Genomic DNA, 21302 nt, shown 5'->3' with positions numbered 1-21302 from the left:
CGTGTGTCTTTAGGAAGGGAAGCAGTGATAACTAAGGGACAGCGTGGCTTCATCAAGCCCTTTGCTGAGAGAATGTCCACTGGCCCGAGCTCTCCTTCTATGTCCGGCATCTTGGTCACAGGACCCAGGGGACTCTTCAAGATGAAGGCAGTTCACAGACAGGACATACAGCTTATCTATTACATGATTGGCTATCTGCCCAACGAAAACATCCTGCATGCCCACCAGGGCCAAAGATCCTATTCCTAGGCCAAGAGAAGACTTAGCTCTGCTATTAAATATTTGAGAGGACCAGGAGGAATGACCCAAAGGGCAGTGACTGCTCTGAGGCATGGTGGCTTTCTCTTTCCTGAAGGTGTTCTGAAGAGAGTTTGGTAGAGCAGTCATTGGCAATACTACAAGGGAGACCTTTGCTGGGGAGGTCAGAGAAAGGTATGAGGAAGGACACAGTCAAGGTCTCTCTGAAGAGCCCCGGCATTGACTGTGGGACACAGAAGACACTGGCACAGGCTCGTGCAGCAGGATGAGCTCACATTAAGAAGGCTCTGTGCTCTGAGCAAAGAAGAATTGCAGTAGCTCGAAAGAAACATGAGATGAGCACATTTAGAGACATCTCGCAAATCCTGCTTCTGCCGCATCTTGGCTGTGTGACTGGACAAGTCTCATAACCTGCACTTAGTACAGTGCCTGGTACATGTGGGGGAGCTGAATAACTCACCCCAAGCTTTCTTAGGGCTGTGGACGGCTCTCTGGAGTTCTAAGCTGCAGAGGAATCTGCTCCTCTGGTAGTCCTCCATGCCCATGAAGTTCCAGAGCCAGTCTCCATGTAAAGGGAGCCCTGCAGAGGGGAAGGGGAAGGACCACAGGGAAAAGGAAATGCTGATATTTCTCCCCTCCTCCCATCGTGTTGGAAGGCTGGGGGAATGGGAAGCACGCCATTTACCTGAGAACTGTTATTTCTGCAGATAGACGCCATTAACTCAAAGCCCAACATCAGACAGCACAGGAGCAGCAATGGAATATTGCTGAACTTTCACCAGGGAAGAAGAAAAGGACTCTAAGGGGTCCAGCTCTCATCTTACAGACAGGGGAAGCAACGCTCAGATGAATGGAAATGATTTGCCTGAGGTTACACAATTCATCAGAACCTTCGATCTTCCTGAATCTAAAACTGGTGAGCCCTTCTCTACATGGCAGCGTTCTAGACTGAAAGTCAACATAATTTGGGTTCAAGTTCCACCTGCAGCATTTTCTAGCTATAAGACCTTGAACCAGTTGATGAAAGTCTCTGGGTCTCAGATGAGCACCCAGCATTGCAGTCCTGGGCTGGCAGGATTGGTATGAGGACCAAATAGATTTGTCTATGTCTATATCTATGTCTATATCTAAGTCTGTGTCTATATCTATGTCTATGTCTAAATCTATGTCTATGTCTAAATCTATGTCTATGTCTAAATCTATGTCTATGTCCATATCTATGTCTATATCTATGTCTATGTCTATATCTATGTCTATGTCTATATCTATGTCTATATCTAAGTCTGTGTCTATATCTATGTCTATGTCTAAATCTATGTCTATGTCTAAATCTATGTCTATGTCTATATCTATGTCTATGTCTATGTCTATATCTATATCTATGTCTATGTCTATATCTATATCTATGTCTATATCTATATTTATGTCTATAACTATGTCTATAATCTATATCTATTTCCACGTATGAAGTACAAAGGGTGGTTATCATGACTACAATCTTCCTCATCCAGCCCAGCCCCCAATCTCTCCTTACTCTCTGAGAGTCACAGCATTGCTTTTGCTTATATAAAGTATTATATATACATATATATATACATATATATATATATAAACACCCTTTGCCCCCTTTGCTGAGGGGGATGTACACATATATGGAATAGTGCATGTTTTCAAACTTAAAATATATATATATATTAATTGGTTTTGCTGATTTTTTTCTCTTCTTTCTTTAAAACAGTATTATTTGGGGGCAGTTGGGTAGCTCAGTGGATTGAGAGTCAGGCCTAGAGACAGGAGGTCCTGGGTTCAAATCTGGCCTCAGAAACTTCCCAGCTCTGTGACCCTGGGCAAGTCACTTAACCCCTGTTGCCTAGCCTCTACCACTCTTCTGCCTTAGAACCAATATACAGTATTGATTCCAAGACAGAAGGTGAGGATTTAAAAATAAATATATTATTTGTGTGGCAGTGAGGTGGCTCAGTGGATAGAGACCCAGGCCTGGAGTCAGGAGGACTTGGGTTCTGGCCTCAGACACTTCCATGTTCTGAGACCCTGGGTAAGTCACTTCACTCTCATTGCCTAGCCCTTATCATTCTTCTGTCTTGAAATCAATCCTTAGTATTGATTCTAAGATAGAAGGTAACATTTAAAAAAAAAGAAACAAAACCCCAAAGCAATATTCTTTGAGTGTGTGACTGCTCTCTGGGAGAGGAGAAGGGCTAGGAGGGAAACTGAGGCACCACTGCTGAAGCTTCCTTGGCTTTCTTCATGACCCAGGTTTGCACCTCCTAGAAGCCTTTCCCTTCCCCCTTCATGCTCTCTCATGTCTTCCCACAGAGACTAGCCCACCTTTATCGAGGGGAGATTTCAGGTGCACGTCTATTTGCAAACTTGCCTCCCTAGGTAGACTCTGAGCTCCTTGGGGCCAGGGCTGGTTTTTTTCGGTTTCTCTGGCTGGTTTCTGCCCCTCTTCGTATGCCCAGCACTTAGCGCCAAGCCTCACCCATAGCAGGGGCTTAAAAAATGCTTGCTGAGCCAATGGGATCCAGGGAAACCTGGAAAGGGAGCAAACCCCCAAGAGGATGGTCCAGCTGGGGGCTCTGCAGCACTGCATGCATCCACACTAACATACATGCACTTACATACACATATGCACACATAATATATATATATATGAATATGGCTGGCATGATTTCCTTTGCCGAGAGGACATGAGAAGCAGAATAGGCAAAGTGGATGGAGAGATGGTGGGAAGTCCTGGGTGCAAATCTCCTCTCTAACACCTCCTGGCTGGGTGAGCCTTGAACAACTGAGTGCTTCAGAGCCTCTCCAGCCAGTACATCCAGGCCAAGTCACAAGGAGGGGTTGGCTTCCATTGGTAGAAGGAGGCTCCTCTCTAGGGAGTTCCCGGCATGAATGAAGCCAGAAGCCCAGTCCCTGCCATCCCTTCTTTAAAGGAGTTAATAAAAGAAGCAGGAGTGAGCAAGTTTCTTCTGCTTAGGAGAAACTCCATTCACAAAGCATTCTGAATAACAAAGTTTGAAGCCAAAACCATTCAGACAGCCCTGAGCAAACACAACTGTCAGTCTTGGGAAAGGTATAACAGCAAGAGGACAAAAGAAAAGCTCCAGGATGGAGGCTGGAGGAATACAAGTAAGTAGGTTCTCCGAGTGGACCATCCTGCCATCCTCACGAGGAAGGACGAGCCACCCAGAGACCCAGCATCGTCCAGAACCCTTGTGAGCTGCCCACAGCCACGCCCGTCCGGGCTGCGCTCCTCGTGACAGGCCAGCTTGTCCTCTCTGTTCCCTCTGTTGGACTCTCCTAAATAGAGCCCTGGGACAAGCAATCTACTTCTATCTTGCTGAAGCTCTAGAGACAGCCTTGCAGAAGGGAGAGAGCCTCAGACGGTGGCCAGTCACAAGGCTCGGGGTCCCATCTGCACTCTGACCCGAAGTGGGACTTTGACAAGTCATTTCACCTTTTCTAGGCTTCCATTTCCTCAACTGTGAAGTGAGGAATTGAGGATGGATGGACCTGGGGTGCTCACTGGTTCTTTCAAGCTCTCTAGCAAGGAGCCCACAAGCAATTACATCCTTTACTCCTGGGGCTTTACCAAGGCAGCAGGGCATATTGGGATGCATGCCACCTCTTCAAAACCCTGGCTGGCTTCCTTCCAGGCTCCACTCAGGTTCCACCTCCTATAGCAAGTCTTTCCTGATCCCCTTGATGGCAGTGGTAGCTGTGGTAGTGGTGGTGGTGGTGGTGTTAGTAGTGGTGGTGTTAGTGGTGGTGGTAGTGGTAGTAGTGATGGTGGTAGCAGTAGTAGTAACAGCAGTAGTAGTAGAGGTAGTAGTAGTAGTAGTAGTAGTAGTAGTAGTAGTGGCAGTACTGGTGGTAGTAGTAGTAGTAGTAGTAGTAGTAGTAGTAGTAGTAGTGGTAGTAGTAGTAGTAGCAGTAGTGGCAGTACTGGTGGTGGTAGTAGTGGTAGTAGTAGTAGTAGTAGTGGCAGTAGTAGTAGTGGTAGTAGTAGTGGCAGTACTGGTGGTAGTAGTAGTAGTAGTAGTAGTAGTAGTGGTAGTAGTAGTAGTAGTAGTAGTAGTAGTAGTAGTAGTAGTAGTGGTAGTAGTAGTAGTAGTAGTAGTAGTGGTGGTGGTAGTAGTGGTAGTAGTAGTAGTGATAGATGTGATAGGAGTAGCTTGAGTAAGTTGGGGGAGTAGTCGCAGTAATCATATTTACATCACATTTTGAGACTTACTAAGCCCTCTCTGCATAGTATTTCATTCGACCCTCACAGCAGCCCTGAGGAGGTGCTATGATTCTCCTCAGTTCTCCATACTGAAAAGACCTCGGATTTTCTTATCTGTTTACAAATTCTATTTCCTGGAAGGACATAAACTCCCTGAGGTCCAGGAAAGCTTTGTTTTGTCTTTGTATCTGAAGTGCCTTTTGGCACCTGGAACACAGTAGGTGCCTTAATGAAGTTTCCTAATTGGATGACTAAAAGTTTCCTTTCTGAGAATCAGGATTTGATGAGGAAATGAGGAACGAGCAGGAAGGACCCTGGGTGGGGAAGGGAAGGAAACCCTCCAGGGCAGAAGAAGAGCTGGTCATGCATCCATTTCCCCCTGCAGTTCTTGCTTCATCACCACGAACAGCTCCCTGCCCAGGCTCAGCACACACAGCCAGGGAGCCACTCCAGCTTTGTCAGAGGGCACCTTTGATGCCGGAGGCGGCCATCAGATGCCTCTGACCTGCTGGACTGGCCAATCTCCCTTAACTAGGCAGGGCTCGTTTGTCATTCGTTCTACCACCTAAGCTTGGAACTCTTCATAGGGTGGCAGTGGCGCTACTAATCATCTGCTTCACTAAAGTGGCGTTTACTGATGTGGAAGCCCCTAAGCACCCACCATGTGCCTGGCGATGGGGAAACAAAGCAGCAGAGTCAGAGCTGCTGACCTGAAGTACTTTACCCTGATGAGGTGGGGCAGGAGGAGGTGAGCTGAGATAACATTCACAAGTTGAATAATGCTCAAAGCCTGCCACCAAGGACAATGGTGGACTGGTTCTAATCCTAGCTCTATTACTCAGTTCCTTATTTGATATTGGATAAGTTGCTTTTTTCCGTGTGCCTCAGTCTCCCTATCTGCAAAATGAGAGGCACGGCCTCTCTCTGAGGTCCCTTTCAGCCCTGAGATGCCCCGAGGTCACCCCTGAGCTGGGCTTCCCAAGAGGAGAAGTTGCAAGCACAAGAGATGGTCAGAGGCAGGGGAGTGCTATACGAAGCACGCATGTCTAGAAGTCCATTCTGGTTCAGGAATGGGTGTGTGTGGAGAAAATCCTTGTGAAATCAACCTGGAAAGGGAGGTGGGAGCATCTCAAATGCCAGCTTTTCTGAGAAGTGGATAGAAGTCTGGGGGGCCAACAGTTCAAATCCGACCTTGGCGACTTCCTAACTGTGTTACTTTGAGCAAATTGCTTGATTCCTCTCCCCCTCTGTTTCCTTATCTATAAAATGGGTCAATAATCACACCTACCCATCGGAGTTGCTATAAAGAATCAGTTCTCACTTGAAAACACTCATGGAAAGTGTTTTGCACAATTTAGGGAGCTGGACAAGTAGCATGATCTAGTGTTGTTGTTGCTGAAGCTCGGTGGCCAGAGCACCAGGGCTAGAGTCTGGAAGAGTCATCATCCTTAGTTCAAACCTGTTCTCAGACACTTACTAGCTGAATGACCCTGGGCAGGTCACTTCACTGTTTGCCTCAGTTTTCTCATCTGTAAAATGAGCTGGAGAAGGAAGTAGCAAACCACGACAGTATCTCTGCCAAGAAAACCCCAAGTGGGGTGGGGAAGAGCAGGACAGGACCAAGAACAATGACCAGCTCTGCTTCCAAATCCAGGGCTTTCCCCAAGGCAGCAAATAGCACAGCAGTTAGTGTAAAAGCAGACTGAACTGAATTCAATGAAATAGCCTCATTTTCATGTATTTTTTATCCTTTTTGCTGACACGGCAGACCATGTCAAAATGAAAATGACTCTCCGTTCTGCGAAGGAAACAAGCCAGCCCTCATCAGGGGGAGGATGGCAGGCAAAGGAAGCATCCCTCAGCAGAGCGGGGAGTGTCCTGACAGCCAGCACACTGACCCCTCTTCCTACCTCAGTGACCCACACAACATCTGGGGACAGCTGGTCAGGATGGAGCTGCCTGAAAGAGGGACTGGAACCCAGAGCACCCTCCAGTGCCAGGGACTCCACCCCAGCACTGAGCAGGTCCAGCATCATCAAGCAAATTCCCCTTGTCAAAGCTAATGACTCCAGAGGAAAGGGGAAGGAAGTGAGAGGCAGGAATTGAGCAAAGAAAATAGGGAAAGTACAGAGAGGAATAGGGCCAAGACCATTTGGGAAAGGAGCCTAGGGAGGGGTGGGGTGCAGCTTTCGCACATATTTCCTCAGAGTTTTTTTTAATCCTTACCATCTTAGAATCAGTGCAGAATATTGGTTCTAAGACAGAAGAGGGTAAGGGCTAGGCCATGGGGGTTAAGTGACTTGTCCAGGTTCACCCAGCTGGGAAGTGTCTGAGGCCAGATTTGAACCCAGGACCTCGAATCTCTAGGTCTGGCTCTCCATCCACTGAACTCCCCATCTGTCCTCTTGCCTCAGTTTTAATACCTTGATTCTGAAAACTCAGAATTACAGGCTCGCCAAGGCACTGGCTCCAGTGGCTCCAGATAGAATTCCAGCACTCTGACTTATTTGTGGTGTAACCTTGGATAAGTAATTATCCTCTTTGGGTTTCAGTGTCCTCGTCTTTAAAATGAGGAGCCTGGCCAAGATGAGCCCCAGCTCAAAATCAGTGATGCCTCTTAGACCTCCATAGATCAGTCTGGCCAAGAGCCAGTGCGCCCCTCGATGAACTTATTCCAAACAGAGATCCCTTCTCTGATGCGCTGGGCAGGCAGGCAGTCAGCCTTGGCTTAATGATCTCCGAGGAGAGGCAGCCCATCCTGACCTCCTCGAGGAGTCCCTTTGAGACTGCACTAAATCCTAAACAGGCTTCTTCCCCCCTTCAGCAAAGCCAAATCAGCTTCTTTGAAAGGAAAAGCTCCACTTCTGTCCGGCAGGAACTTGTAGTTTCAGTACTCAGGTTAATTTGGTCCCAAGTATAAACAAGAACTCATTAGCATCAGTGTCAGGTTTGTGGTCTGGAGTCCACAGTCAGGACTGAAAAAAGCCAGGCTCCTCCATTGCCCAAGCTAAGGGCTCTTTGGGCATCAGTAAAACAAGGAGGCTGGCCACAGCTCAAGCACCTTTCCCCACACTGTCAGTTTGACTTAGATGCCATGATGGACGGGGTAGGGGACACAGTAAGTCCTTAGACACCTTCTCTCAGCACTGTGCCCCAGTGTTCCCACTTGAGCTCTGCTTTGACTCCTTTTCTTAGCTTGGAAGGGTTTGGGGTTCTCCCAAAATCTGTTAGGGGAAGACAAGATCTGGCATAGTCTGCTCTCTAGAAAGGTCTTGAGTTCAGGAACAGAGAGATCATCATAGCTAGCCCAGCTATGAGCAGAGAGCCATCCCTGCAGAGCCAGTGTGTCTTGACTTCTAGCACCTAAACCCATGTCTTCATTTTTTACTTGAGGAAACTGGGAGGGTCAGTGTCCCACCCAATGGCTCACAAGGAGGAAGTAAGTGGGCCCAGGATAAGCACCCAGATCTCTGACTCCAAAGCCCAAATTGTTTCCTTCTACAGCATCAAATGTGAAAGTTCTTTCCATTCACAGAAATGATTTAATTCTAAAAGGTTTATAGTCTTCTCATTAAGGATCCTCAGAATGAGATGAGTGAAAAAACACTGTGGTTCTGGAGTCAGAGGACCTGGGTTCAAATTCTGATTTTGATGTTTATCCAAATGTGAAGTTATCAGATCATTCAACCTGCCTGTGTCAATTTCAACTGTAAATGACAAGACTGAACCAGTCAGATTCTGAGATCTTTTCCACTTCTAGAGCTGTGATCTTATTCATAAACCTAAAGTATTTATTTATTTCCTTTTACATTTTATTTGCAGTTCTGCTCTCCCTCCCTTAATTTTTCCTTTCTCATTGAGAAGGCATACAAATTAAACCTCATTAAAATATGTATTATCTTGCAAAACAAATTCCTGAATTATACACATCTAAGAAAAAAAGAAGGAAGAAGGAAGAGAAAAAAAAGAGAAAATATGTTTTAATCTGGATCTCTCTATCTGAAAGTGGCAGCAAAGTTCTTCATGTGGCTCCTGGAATTGTGGTGAGTCCTTGGGTTGATCAGAGTCCCAAAGTCTTTCAAAGTTGATAATTTTTACAATATTGTTATTATTGGATAAACTGTGCTCCTAGTTCTGCTCATTTCCATTTACATCACACAGGTCTTCCCAGATTTCTCTGAAACCATCCCCTGCATCATTTCTTATAGTACCACAGTATTCTGTCATACATATTTATCATAATTTGTTCCCCAGTTGACCAATTAATGGGCATTCCCTCAGTTTCCAATTCTTTTCCACCACAAAAAGAGCTACAGGACCTATTTTGGACACGTCTGTCTTTTTCTTCTTTCTTTGATCTCTGTAGGGCATAGCCTTAGTAGCAATATTGTGGGGACCCTTGAATAGCTTTGGGGGTATCTTTCCAAATTGCTTTCCAGAATAGCTGGGCCAGTTCACAGCTCTACCAACAGCGCATGTCTGCTTGTTCAAAACTAGTCTTTTAATAGATTATTAAGAATTGTCTCTATAGGACACTTCTGAGGGACTTATGAGAAAGAATGTATCCCCATCCCGAGGAAGAACTGTGGGAGTAGAAACACAGAAGAAAAACGACTGCCTGATCACATGGGTCGAGGGGATATGATTGGGGGTGTAGACCCTAAGTAATCACCCTAGGGCAAATATCAGTCATATGGAAATGGGTTTTGAAGACTGATACATGTAAAACCCAGTGAAACTGTTTGTTGGCTCTGGGAGGGGGAAGGGAGGAGGGGAGGGAAAGAGCATAAATCATGTAACCAGGGGAAAATATTCTAAATGAAACAAATAAATAAATAAACATTTTAAAGAAAAGAATTGTCTGTAAAGAAGCTTTTAGTCATATTCATTCACTCTAGATAAAATAAAATATCAAGCTGACTTTTTACTTGGGGAGTATGTGGGTGGGGGTGGTGAGAAGGGAGAAATATGATAGAAGAATCTTCCAGAGGGGACATTCCTTCTACCAATGCAAATCCCACCTGCCTGACCTTAGACAAGTCATTTCCCCTTTATCAGCCTCAGTTTTCTCCTCTGTAAATTAAGGGGGCCAGACTAGATGACCTCTAAGGTCCCGTCCATTTCGCAATCTAACATGTAAGAATCTGCAATTCTTTTGTAATTTGAGTCTTCAAGAGGTTTCTGGGGTCCAGAAATGACAAATGACTTGCCCAAGGTGACACAGAGAGTACAGATTAGAGGTAGAGGAACGTAGCCTTCCTCTTTCCTCTTCTGCTCTGCTGCCTCTCTGTCCTTCACATCACAGCGTTTTTAGACCCAGAAGGGTCCTCTGTGCCTCATTTTACAGAAGAAGAAACGGGGACTAAGCCAGGGGAAGGTTAGACTGAAAAAAAAGACTACGTAGCTTTTGGAGCTGGTGCTGAGCTGCATTGGTGAGAGGGTGTTGCCTTGGCTGGAGGGTCCCCATAAAATCCCAGGTCCAGCCTCTCACTCCCACCTCAGACAATCATCTGGCCGACAGGCAGCCAGATGATAGGAGAGGCAGAGTTAGCTCAGGGCGATAATGCCATGCACGAAGGAAAATCCTTCCGGTTAGGAAAGTATTTTTATGCATCCCAAGAAAGCCAAGAGTGAAAAACATCTCGTATGACCGTTGAGGGCCTTAGAAACCAGGAGGTCCCCTCGGGACGTGGCCAATCACCGTCAGTCAGGCTCACGGCAGCGGGGCTGGGTGGGGAGTGCGAGGAGGGGGGAGAGGCCAGGAGGGAAGCAGCCCGCCGGCCCTGGGCACAGGCACCGGGCAAAAGCGTTGGACTGAAGGCAGGATTCTGGAGTCAGAGGCGCAAGGCTGGGTACGGAGGGGGGACAATGACGGGAAACTGGGGGAGGGGAACAAGGATGGGGCAGGGGACAGCTGGGCCTGAGCACCCTCTTGGGTGGTTCTTCCGCGCGCCCTTCCCCAGAGGATGGAGGAGCGGCCCAGGCCCGAATGGCTTTTTCTCAGGCGTCCGACCCACCTGGCAGCCTGCCCAGAATGGCCTCCCTCCTCCTCTCTGCCTCCCAGAACCTCAGGTGACCTGGCTTGGCTGACCTGCTCCCATCCCTGACCAGGTGCTTCCTCACCCCCTGGCCAGGATGCCCTGTACTGGTTTCAAAAATGGCGGCCATCGTTCTCTACGAAGGTTCCTCCCCTAAAAGCAGGTGGCCTCTTTGAGGGCCGGCACTGTCCCATTTGGGGCGCTGCATCCCAATAGCCCCCCGATGTCTAGCACACAGTAGGTGCTTAATAAATGCTCGCTGGCGATGCGACACTCCCAGGAGCTGGCACAGCGGATGGAACGCAGCAGATATCCACTTAATGACTGGGTTGGAGGTTCCCTGGGCTCCCCAAACCAGGCTGTGAACCCCCACCACCCCCTTCCTTTTCCCTCAGAGCCACCAAGCCTCAGTCTCCCTACAGTGACTCGCCCTTGTGTTAGCAGGGGCCCCCATACTGACGTCACCCACAGAGCCAGCAGCAGCCCCTGCCACGGGCCCCCCGAAATGACGAGGACTGGGAAGGGATCCTCCTGCTCTGGGCGCCTCCTAGGAGGCACCAGCGTGCAGCCCCCGACAGGGGCCGAATCGGCCCACCAGGGGAAGCGGCTACGGGCAGCGCAGGATGCCCTCCCTCGCCCCCACGTCCGCCACCCGCTCCCACGCCGGGCCCCCCCAAGAAAACCCCTTACCTGGTCAGGCTGCTCGGGCTCTTTTCTGTCGGGCTGGAGGAAGGGGCAGTTTTCCCTGGTGAGCTTCTGGACGAGCTCGAGGCGGCCCAGGTCGTCCCTCTCCTGGAGCTTGCACAGCACCCCTGCCTTGAGGGTGGGAGAAAGAGCAAAGAGATACTTGAAGCCGCAGTCCCAGGACATGCTGACGCGACAGGCTCGAGCGCATGTCGGGCCGGGCGCTCGGCTTAAAGCACGGCGCGGCCGCGTCTCCCAAGAGCCTGGAAGGAGTGAGGGCGGCCGGCCCCGGGCGGTCACTGCTCTGTGCGCCCTGACCTGCTAACGTTTGTTTGTTCCTGTCAGCCTGTTTCCTGTTACATAAGCAAAGCCTGGCAAGAGGTTAAAAACTCCTGGGAAAGTTGGCCAGGAAGCGCTCCGCCAAAGGGAAAAAGCTGGGAGGGCAGCGCCGAAAATAGCCCGGCCAGGCCACTGGAGGCACGTCACCCCCTTCAGAAGCGGCCGGTCTGGGCTCTGGAGCCCCCATGAGGCTGTCTGTCCTGAGGCACACCAGCGACAAGCTTACTCTCCCCTAGAAACCTTTAGTGTCGATGCCAAGGCAGGAGCGAGCCGCAGGGCTCGTGAGGAAGGGTCTGAGGGTACACTTGAACCCAGGACATCCCCCTCTCAGCCTGGCTCTAGCCACAGGCTGCCCTGACACACCTCCCTTCAAATGAGAGCCTAACTTGGGCAGAGAGCAGTGCTGTGGGGGGAGCAGGTGGGATTCCTCAGCCTCTCAGGTTCTTAGCTGTGGGGCAAAGAGTGAGGTTGGAGGACTTGGAAGGTCCCTCCCTGCTCTGCATCTCTCAGCCTGGGCAGCAGAAAGGAGTGGCTCATCCCAAGGGAAGGAGGAGCAGAGGAGCCCAAGGTCACAGGGACACCAAAGAGGCCAGAGCAGGGAGGCAGATGGAGGCGCAGTCCTGAGCTCGAATCCTGCCCGGCTTCTCGAGGCCAGGAGGACCACACTGGATGATGAAGGGCTCCCAGGCAGCTGGAGCCACTGTTTTTTCCACTGCAATAACAGCCACACAAGTGGACTTTCTTACAGCAAGATCAGTGTGTGGGACAAATGAAGAGGGCGGACGCCATGACAGCAGCAGAGAACAGGCAGAGATGGGAGACTTTCCCTTAAGTGACTGCCTTCCACATTCCCGATTGAGGGGAAAGTTGTGGAGACGGAACTCTGTTGGGCTTCCTCTCTAGGAGAAAAGGAGCATCGCCCATTTCTGAAGCACCTACTGTGCGCGGGGATGGAGGCAGCCCCGGGTTATACAACACAAATCAAATGGTGTCTCCCCTCAGGGAGCTCCCAGTTTACACGGATGACAAGTCTGAACATACATTGCATGTACTTCTGTACATGCAAAGCAAATGCAAAGGTCATGAGGAGGGGAAGAGAAGGTGCTGACAGGTGAGGGTGACCAGGAGGGGCCTCAGAGAGAAGAGGATACTCAAAGCTGAGCACTGAAGAAAGCCAGGATTCTAAGAGGCAGAAATGATGAAAAAGAGAAGTACATTCCTAGTACGGGTGCTGGGGGGAGGGATCAGCTTGTGCAAAGGCACGTAGGTGGGAAAGGGAGGATTGTAGGTGAGGAGGCAGCATAGTACAATGGAAAGGGCAGTGGGCAGACCCAGAGATGGGAAGTCCTTGGCCTCAGACACTTCCATGTTCTGAGACCCTGGGCAAGTCACTTCATCCCCATTGCCTAGCCCTTACCACTCTTCTGCCTTGGAACCAAGACACAGTATTGATTCCAAGATGGAAGGTAAGGGTTTAAAAAAACGGGGGGCAGTGGGTTATGAAATCAGGAAGATCTGGGTTCAAATCCCCCCTCTGACACTAGCTTTGTGATCTTAGACAAGGCTCTTCCCTTCTCTCTGATTTTGGCTTCCCCTTTAAATTGGGAGCTCCTTGAGGGCATCAACTGTCTTTTGTCTCTTTTTGTATCCCCAGATCTTAGCACACAGTGTCTGCCACATAGTAGATGCTTAATGGATTGATTTTTTGATTGATTGATTCTGTTTCTTCATCTGTAAAGTAAGGATCTGCATCCTTAAAGCATACTTTAGAGGGCTGACCTAAGGCTCATATTAGATAACATGTGTTACGTATCTTGCAAACTTTAAAAAGCTAATTAATAACAATCCACATCACTGCCACGAATGATGAAAGGGCTGCCCAATTCCTAAAACAGAAGGCATTTCCCTTCCCCCTATTCAGCTCATTGTTCCTCTGGGTTGTGCATCCAAGACAGAAGCACCGATGGTCTGACTCAAGGGAGGATCCCTGCTCTGAGGCTCGGGTATTTTCTCTCCATTAGATGACACCCTGGAAGTGTACACCATTCAGAAGAGCAATAAAGGTGCTTGGCCAGAGCCTTGGCCATCTAATTCTTAAGGAGGTGGAGGTCAGGATGGTGACCCAATCCATAAAACGAATGAGATTCGGATGCTGGATTTCTGTATCCTCGTCAAGATTAATGTAGGGAGAGGAGATAAGATGGCAGTGGGAGGAAGGAGAAGGTTCAAATCTTGCTCCCCCAGTGACCATCCCATTGCACTGTCGGTTTTCTCATCTGCAAACAGAATTGGTGAAAACCAGTGTTCTCTGCCGTTCCCGCCTCAGAGGGTGGTTGTGTTGACTCCATGAGAAAGGTCTAGAAAGCTCTTTGCCAACTGGAAACCATGATACAACCAGGGATGGGGTTAGGGTTAGGGTTAGGTGCTATGATGTCTGCTACACAAATGTGATGCGCACGATGCATTCCCATTAGGGCACTGGACCCTCGGCTTGGGTTGCCGACAAGTGGGGATCGATGTACACTGATCCAACCACTATTCCCAATCCGATTTCTTTATGCCCCAAATCCATTTTGAAGACCATCGACCGAGATCGGCACTGCAAAACCAGCGGGCTCCCCTCCTCGTCCAGGATAAACCCAATACTCGGTCTCTGTGGCTCAGCATATGAACCGACGATGCTCAGCAGAGCTCGAGAGGGCTGGGATTTTAGGAGGCGCCCTTTCCTCAGGTCAGACTTTTGAGAGACATATCATGGGCTGGACTGGGAGGGAAGAGCTACGTCCTGTCTGTCCGGGATGTCTGGGTTTGCTAGCTTTTAGGAAACAATGGGAGTTCCCCCTTGGATGTCATTGGCGCTCTGGCCGCAGCATTTGTTTTCATTAGGAAATGCATGTCTTTGCGTGTACCTGGAGCCCCTGGACCACTCCCACAGAGAACAGGTCAATACTGTTACTTTTGAAAACGGGCTTCCACCTACTTAGACTGCCGTGTCAGCTGCCATTGTGGGAGCCTGGCATTTTCATAATTAAAGGGAGAAAGTGGCGCACCAGATCTTCTGATTTCAGCAATAGAATTAACTTTCTCAAATGCATTTTTGCATGCTGATTAGCCTGAAAGTGCTCATTACAGAAGCACCCACCCAACAGGCTTGCAGGGAAGGCAGGTCATGATAGCTCACTGATTCCCTGGAGACCTTTAAGGCTCACATCAGAATCCATATGTCCGGGATGGCTTATAAATGCAGACCTTCTTAAAAGCCGGAGGCGTAACCAGATGTTCTCCCGGGGTCTATTGTAGGCCTATAATTTAGTGACTTAATTCCAGAAATCCAGGGCTTCATTAATTCACTTCAGTGGCCATGCTCCTGTTCAGACCCTGAGATAACCACACGAAGCCAGGATCCAGAGTTCTGCCATCCTTGTCTATTTAATTTATTGATATGGAACTGATTATGAATAATTTACTGAATGCTGATGAACCAGAAGAATCATGGATTGATGCTATGAATGTCAAAAGAAGCATCTTATTTTAGGTTAAGAGGAGAAGAATAAAGTCATCTTAATTTAAATTATGCTCTGAATTCCAGGCAAACTGACTTACTTGCCATTTTTCAAACTCAGGTTATGGTTTCCTACCTCCAAGTCTTTGTACAGACTGATCCCCGTGCCTGGAATGTATGAATCTCTTATTTCCACTAAGGTTCACTTCCTGCAAGAAGACTTCCTGGATCACACTAATAAGTGCTCCCTTCCTCTTCTATATATTTTGATTTTGAAACTGATGGGTGGTACAGTGGATGGAGTCAAGAAAACTTGAATTCAAATCTGGCCTCAGACACTTATGAGTCATATGATTTTGGGCTAGCCACTTGAACTTCTGTCTGCCTCCATTTCCTCATCTGTAAAATGAGGATAATAATAGCATCTAAATCCCAGAGTTGTTGTAAGGACATAATGAAAAAATATTTGGAAAGCACTTTACAAACCTTGAAGAGCCATAGAAATGTTAGAGATTATTATTATTGTTTTTGTTATAATTATTATAATTATTTACTTGTCTGTGGGTTGTTTTTTCATTCAATAGACTGTAAGCTCCCTGGATGCAGGAACTATTTCATGTCTGTGTTTATATCCCATTTTTGCCTATCTTTTTTGACTCAGAATATAGGATGGGACCTGGAACATATTAGGCATTTCATAAACATTTATTGATTTGACTTAGATCCCCAGTGCCTTCCATCTACTAGGTGATTATTAAATGTTGGTTGACTACTGTCTAGGGACTTACATTCTATTGGGGGGGCACCTACATATAAAAGCATATTCAAAAATATAAGCATATTCAAAATAGATACAATGACATGGGGAAGGGGTGTTAGGAACGGCTTCCTCAGGAAATGTGAGGTTCTTTAGGCAAAAGCTTAAACAATGAGAAATGACTAATCCTTAAGTGAGGAAAGGTCAAATGCTTCTAATCTACAAAAGCATTACTGTATTTGCTTTATTTATACATTCAACTTAAAAAAATAGAAGTTTCAAAATCCTTTTTCTAAAATGCCAAGTTAAGTCAGCCTGACATTAGCAAGAGCAGTCAAAGGGATGCCAGTGGGGGCTCCTCTCTATCTACCCTTTGGTGAGACTCTTCTCAGTGGCTATCACTGGCTGCTCCTTCTGAAATTTATAACATGAATGCATATAGTTAGGAAACAAATTGCTCAGCCATTTAAAAAAGAAAATCCCCCAGGGGGGAGAGAGAGAGAGAGAGAGAGAAAAGAGAGAGAGAGAGAGAGAGAGAGAGAGAGAGAGAGAGAGAGAGAGAGAGAGAGAGAGAGAGAGAGAGAGAGAGAGAGAGAGAGAGAGATTTGGAAGAGATTTTAACTTTTTCACATACAAATAACAGCAAATAATAGCTCATTTCTAGTGGCATATTAGATTTATAAAATGTTTTGTTCATGATGGCTCTGTGAGGTAGATAGTATATTATTGTCCCCAATCTGGAAATGAAGAGACTGAGGTTGGAAAAGTGGTAGGACTTACTTCTGAAAGAGTGTACACCTTAATTGTCTAGGAAGGTCTTTGAACCCAGGTTTCCTGACTCTAAGTTGAGTGCTCCATCTACTAAGCCAGACAGCCTACCCTCCCCAAAGGATTGTTGATGAAAGGATCATAGATTTACAAATGGAAAAAGTCTCAGAAGCCATCTAATCTACCCCCTTCATGTTGCAGATGAGGAAACTGAGGCTCAGGAAGAATTAGTGATTTGCTTGAGGTCACATAGACAGAAAATAGGAGAGCCAGAATTCTAACTCGGGTCCTGTTAATCCAAATCCACCATTTTTTCCACAACAGCAGCTGCCTCCTTAACATGCTTTATGTTTTGTTGCACTCAGAAAATATTTCCATTTCAATTTATCTAATTAAGATAGCAATTTTTCCCATCATAAAAACACCTCATCTAGGCTAGCAAAATATCCCTGGTGTCTGTTACATGGGGCAAGAGCATTTGTGAGGGGAGTCAATGAAAACCAAATGGATCTTTTGGCAAATTAGGTAACAGAAAGAGTAAATATTAAGGAAAATGGATAATAAGGAAAAGATCCTTCAATCTGTGCATGGAAGAGAGTCTCCAGATCAGAGATATGCACTGATATATCTGAGAAAACAAGTCTGCTTTTTCAGGTAGGAGATAAAGGTGCTTTGAACATCAAGTTTCCATCTCAAGGAAGTTTTCTACCTAACGGAGTTAACCTGATCTCTATGAACTTCCCAGATGGGTGACCGTAGGCAAGTCCCCGAAGCTCCCTCATCCTTAGTCAACCATCTAAGATGGGAAGTTCTGGATGGGTGGTGGAGTGTTTTGGTGGGAGGAATTCACACACAGATCATTCTCATGAAGTCAGGAACCCTCGAGCTCCTGACAACATCTTGAGAAAAAGGAAATGTGGAAGGGGAGGCACTCATGAAGAGAATAATTTACAAGCTCAATATTTCAGTGAGTGAGCTTATCGATGAAAGGCGGTCTGACCTAATGGATCTGGGGCCAGCCTTGGAAACAGGAGACTCTAAGGTTCAAGGTCTGATCATGATCACGATGAGCAAGCCAAGCCGCTCATTCTCTCCGTACTCCAGACAACTCTCTCAGAGGAGGCATCGTAGATATATTGCCAATCTCTATCAGTGGAGTGAGTTTCTACACTGGGAGTTCTCTTCCCTGATAAAAGCCACGGGTCCAGAATCCCATTCCCCCACTCAATAAATGGGTAAATAAATCAAAGTTGGAGATGGCAGCAATTGTCCAAGCAAGAAGCAACTTCAAAAAGGATTTTTCTAGCAATGACATTCCAACCCCAACTAAACAACCAACCAACCTAGTCCTTGACAGTATTAGCTACTTGGGGCAGAGTTTTCCAGTCAAGAAAAGAAAATTGAACATGGTGTCCATGTTTAAAGGGCACATTTTGGGCCTCAAGTGAACAACTGTTCGAACTAAGCCATTCAGAGTTTTCCTGATGCAAGAATATTTGGGCTTAGCTGCATCCACCTCAGGCTGGATTTGCTCTCTCCATGTCTGAAATGTCATCAAAATGTCACGGCTGCATCTGCCAAAGAACGGCAGACTCAGCATTCCGCCTTGGTGCCCTTCTCTTATCCCATCTCCAACGCTAAGGTTAAAGACTTGATTCCCAGCAATATGATTTTATTTACTCGAGATAAGAGCGAGAGATCGATATCATTTAGAAATACCCCCATCCTGAGAGAAGCATTTCTGGAGCCCAGGATAGGGGAAGGACACGTTATCATGTCAGGCAGTACTCAGAGCTTCCCTTACCTGGGAGTCTGAGAGCCCGTCGTCCTCGGATGCCGTTGTCGGGCCATCCCCACTTTCTTCATCTCGATCAAGGGCTAAAACAACAAAGGAAAGGGTCTTCAGAAGGAAACAAACAGCTCCAACCTGTTTTATTTGGAGGGAGGGCTAGTGTTTGGAAAGCATCTCTCGTCTGTCAACTCAATCCTGGGGGATGACCTCTTTAAAGGCAATTTACCCCCACTGTTTGCCTCTGTGAGATCAGCAATCATGGAGAAAGCAGAAGTCAGCATACAATCTTTACCCCCATTTCAACAAAGCTTGAGTCAACAGGATGATTTCAATCATTAGCTGGGAGGGTAGGGGAAGAGCTAATGACATGGCAGTGACAGTATTTGGATTCTACGTTCTCCAACCAGAACCTAGATTAAAAAAATAATAAGTTATTGATTTTTTTGTCTTGACATCACTTTGTACTGTGCCCTATTTCCTATCCCCCTCCTTTATGATAAAAAAAATTTAGAAAGGGGGAAAACATTCAGCAAAGCTAACCAACACACTGAAAAAATTCTACCATAATAGTCAGTGTTCCACACCCATGATTCCCCATCATCTGCAAAGAAACAGGAAGAGGTTCCTTCTACTCCCCTTTCTTCAGGGGCAGGCTTGGCCGGATAATCTCACAGGGTTTAATTTGAATGCTTCAGGGTAGGGGGAGTCATTCTCCTGGTTCTTCTTGTTTCACTTTGCATCTGTGTATCTAAATCTTTCCAAGATTCTCTGTATTTATCCTAGGCAGCAACATACCACAATTTGTTCAACCATTCTCCAATCAATAAAGTGACTTTGCTTCAACTTCTTTGCTACAAAAAGGCTGCTCTAGGTTATGCAGCGGTACGTGGAGGCTTTCTTTTTTTGTCGCCGACATCCTTGCCTAGCAGAGGCATCTCTCGGTCAATAGACATGTCCATTTTTGTCACTCTGTTTTCATAGTTTCAAATTGCTTCACAGAGTGGTCCAAATAACATCTTGTTCATGATTCCAACCTAGCAGAAGAGCAGCATCTGGCTTCTCAGATACAGTGAAGGGCACTCACTCACTTCTGTGACCAAACAGAATCCCAAATTGCAGCCTCTTGAGAGTGATCCTTCTTCACCTTCTTGGCCACCATCCTAACTCAAACCTCCCTTACTGTAGACCTGACTGAGGACGGCCTCCCCTTTGTTGGTTTTCCCACTTTCTAGCTCTTCCCTTTTCTTAACTGTCCCCTTCAAAATAGAATTACCTTCCTCAGATATTTCAGAAACCTGCAAACCAATGGCTCAGGGTGCGCCATGTCTTCTTCTTGCTAATTTGATGCAGTTAGCCCTTCCTCCATCCCATCCCATCCTATTATGCCTCTGGGTTTGACAGACACTTACATGGGTTTGTATTGTCTCCCTGAGACGGTAAGCTCTTTGAGGGAAGACAAGATATCATTTCTGTTTTTGCACCCCTAGCACCTAACACGGTGCTTGGCACCCAGCAGATGCTTAATAAATGTTGGTTGGTTGGTTAATTGAGACTCCAATTTCACCTCTCATTATTCCCCCTTCTTTTACAGAGTCCTAGAATAGCTGAGGATCCTCAGAAGGGTCCTCAGCAGCAGCATCCAGCCCAGGACCAAAAAGAATCACCATCCCTCCAACTGCAATGCTTGTCTGATGACTCTCCACCTAATTTGCCTCCCTCTTCTTGCCTCCATGCCTTTTTTCCAACTTCAAACCAAACTACCACTCTCTCTCCCCATTTCTTTGTTGTTGTTCAGTCATGTCATTTGTGTCTGACTCTTTATGACCCCATTTGGGTTTTTGAGGGGGCAAATATCCTGGAAAGGTCTGCCATCTTCTTTTCCAGATCGTTTGACATATGAGGAAATGAAAGCAAATGGGGTTAAGTGATTTACCCAGGGCCACAGAACCTAAGTATCTAAGGCTGGATTTGAACTCAGATTTTCTGGGCAGGACTCTATTTACTATACCAGCTAGATGACCCTATTTGTTTCTTTTTTTTTTTTCAAAAGCAAAATCCAAGAGGTACCATGGACAATAATGGATTTAGAGTTAGAGCACATGAGTCAGAATCCCAGCTTTGCCTAGTGACCTTGGGTTAATCACTCCATATGATCTTGCCTCAGTTTACTGGTATGTAAAATGAGGATTTCTTAACCTGGGGTTCTCATGATTTAAAAAATATTTTGATAACTACATTTCAATAAAAGGAGTTTCCTTGGCAATGCCATGGATTTTATTTAACAGGACTCTGATAAAAGGGTTCAGAGGTTCTGTCAGACAGCCAGAAGAGACTCCGACACAAAGTGGGTGAAGAACCCTTGTAATAGATAACTTCATATGTCCCTTCTAGTTCTTAATCTAAAGAAGCAAGGAAGGAGCAAAGCATTCATTTAGCACCTACTGTGTTCTAGGAATTGTGCTAAGAACTTAGCAATATTACCTCATTTGATCCTCACAACAATCGCAGGAGGCAGATGTTATAATTATTATTCTCATTTTACAGTTGAATAAACAGAGGCAGATTTGTCCAAAGTCACACAGGTATTGTCCGAGGCCAGATATGAACGCAGGACTTCCTGATCCCAGCCCAGAACTCCCTGCATTTTACCAACAAGTTGTCAATCGGACCCTGTGATCTTTCTCTGACTGATCTCAGCTGTCTTTGACTACATCTCTGCTCTACTCATAGACTCAGTTTACCGCAATATCTCAACAAAAAGAGGAAAATATGATTTCACCAATATGAGGATTCCCTTCACTAATGCTGATCATGACCCCTCTGTGTGCAGCTTTCATGAGTTGTGGTGGCCAGACATATCCATTGCCTGGTGGTCAACTTCTAGGGAGTTTTTTGGCAGAGGGCAGGAGGATCAG

General features: G+C 46.6%; 1 protein-coding gene across 1 annotated transcript in view; it reads right to left on the bottom strand.

Moving 5' to 3' along the window:
* RAPGEF5 (Rap guanine nucleotide exchange factor 5) overlaps positions 1-21302 on the bottom strand; it is a 247107-nt gene that overhangs the window by 111211 nt on the left and 114594 nt on the right. Inside the window, exons 8-9 of the mRNA XM_056800508.1 lie at positions 18400-18473; positions 11236-11361 (exon numbers count right to left, since the gene is read on the bottom strand). Coding sequence (XP_056656486.1) covers positions 11236-11361; positions 18400-18473 — 200 coding nt within the window. The remainder of the gene's footprint in view (positions 1-11235; positions 11362-18399; positions 18474-21302) is intronic.

The sequence above is a fragment of the Monodelphis domestica genome, chromosome 5 (genome assembly GCF_027887165.1).
Source record: "Monodelphis domestica isolate mMonDom1 chromosome 5, mMonDom1.pri, whole genome shotgun sequence".
NCBI lineage: Eukaryota > Metazoa > Chordata > Mammalia > Didelphimorphia > Didelphidae > Monodelphis > Monodelphis domestica.
This window is presented reverse-complemented; position numbering and strand designations above follow the sequence as displayed.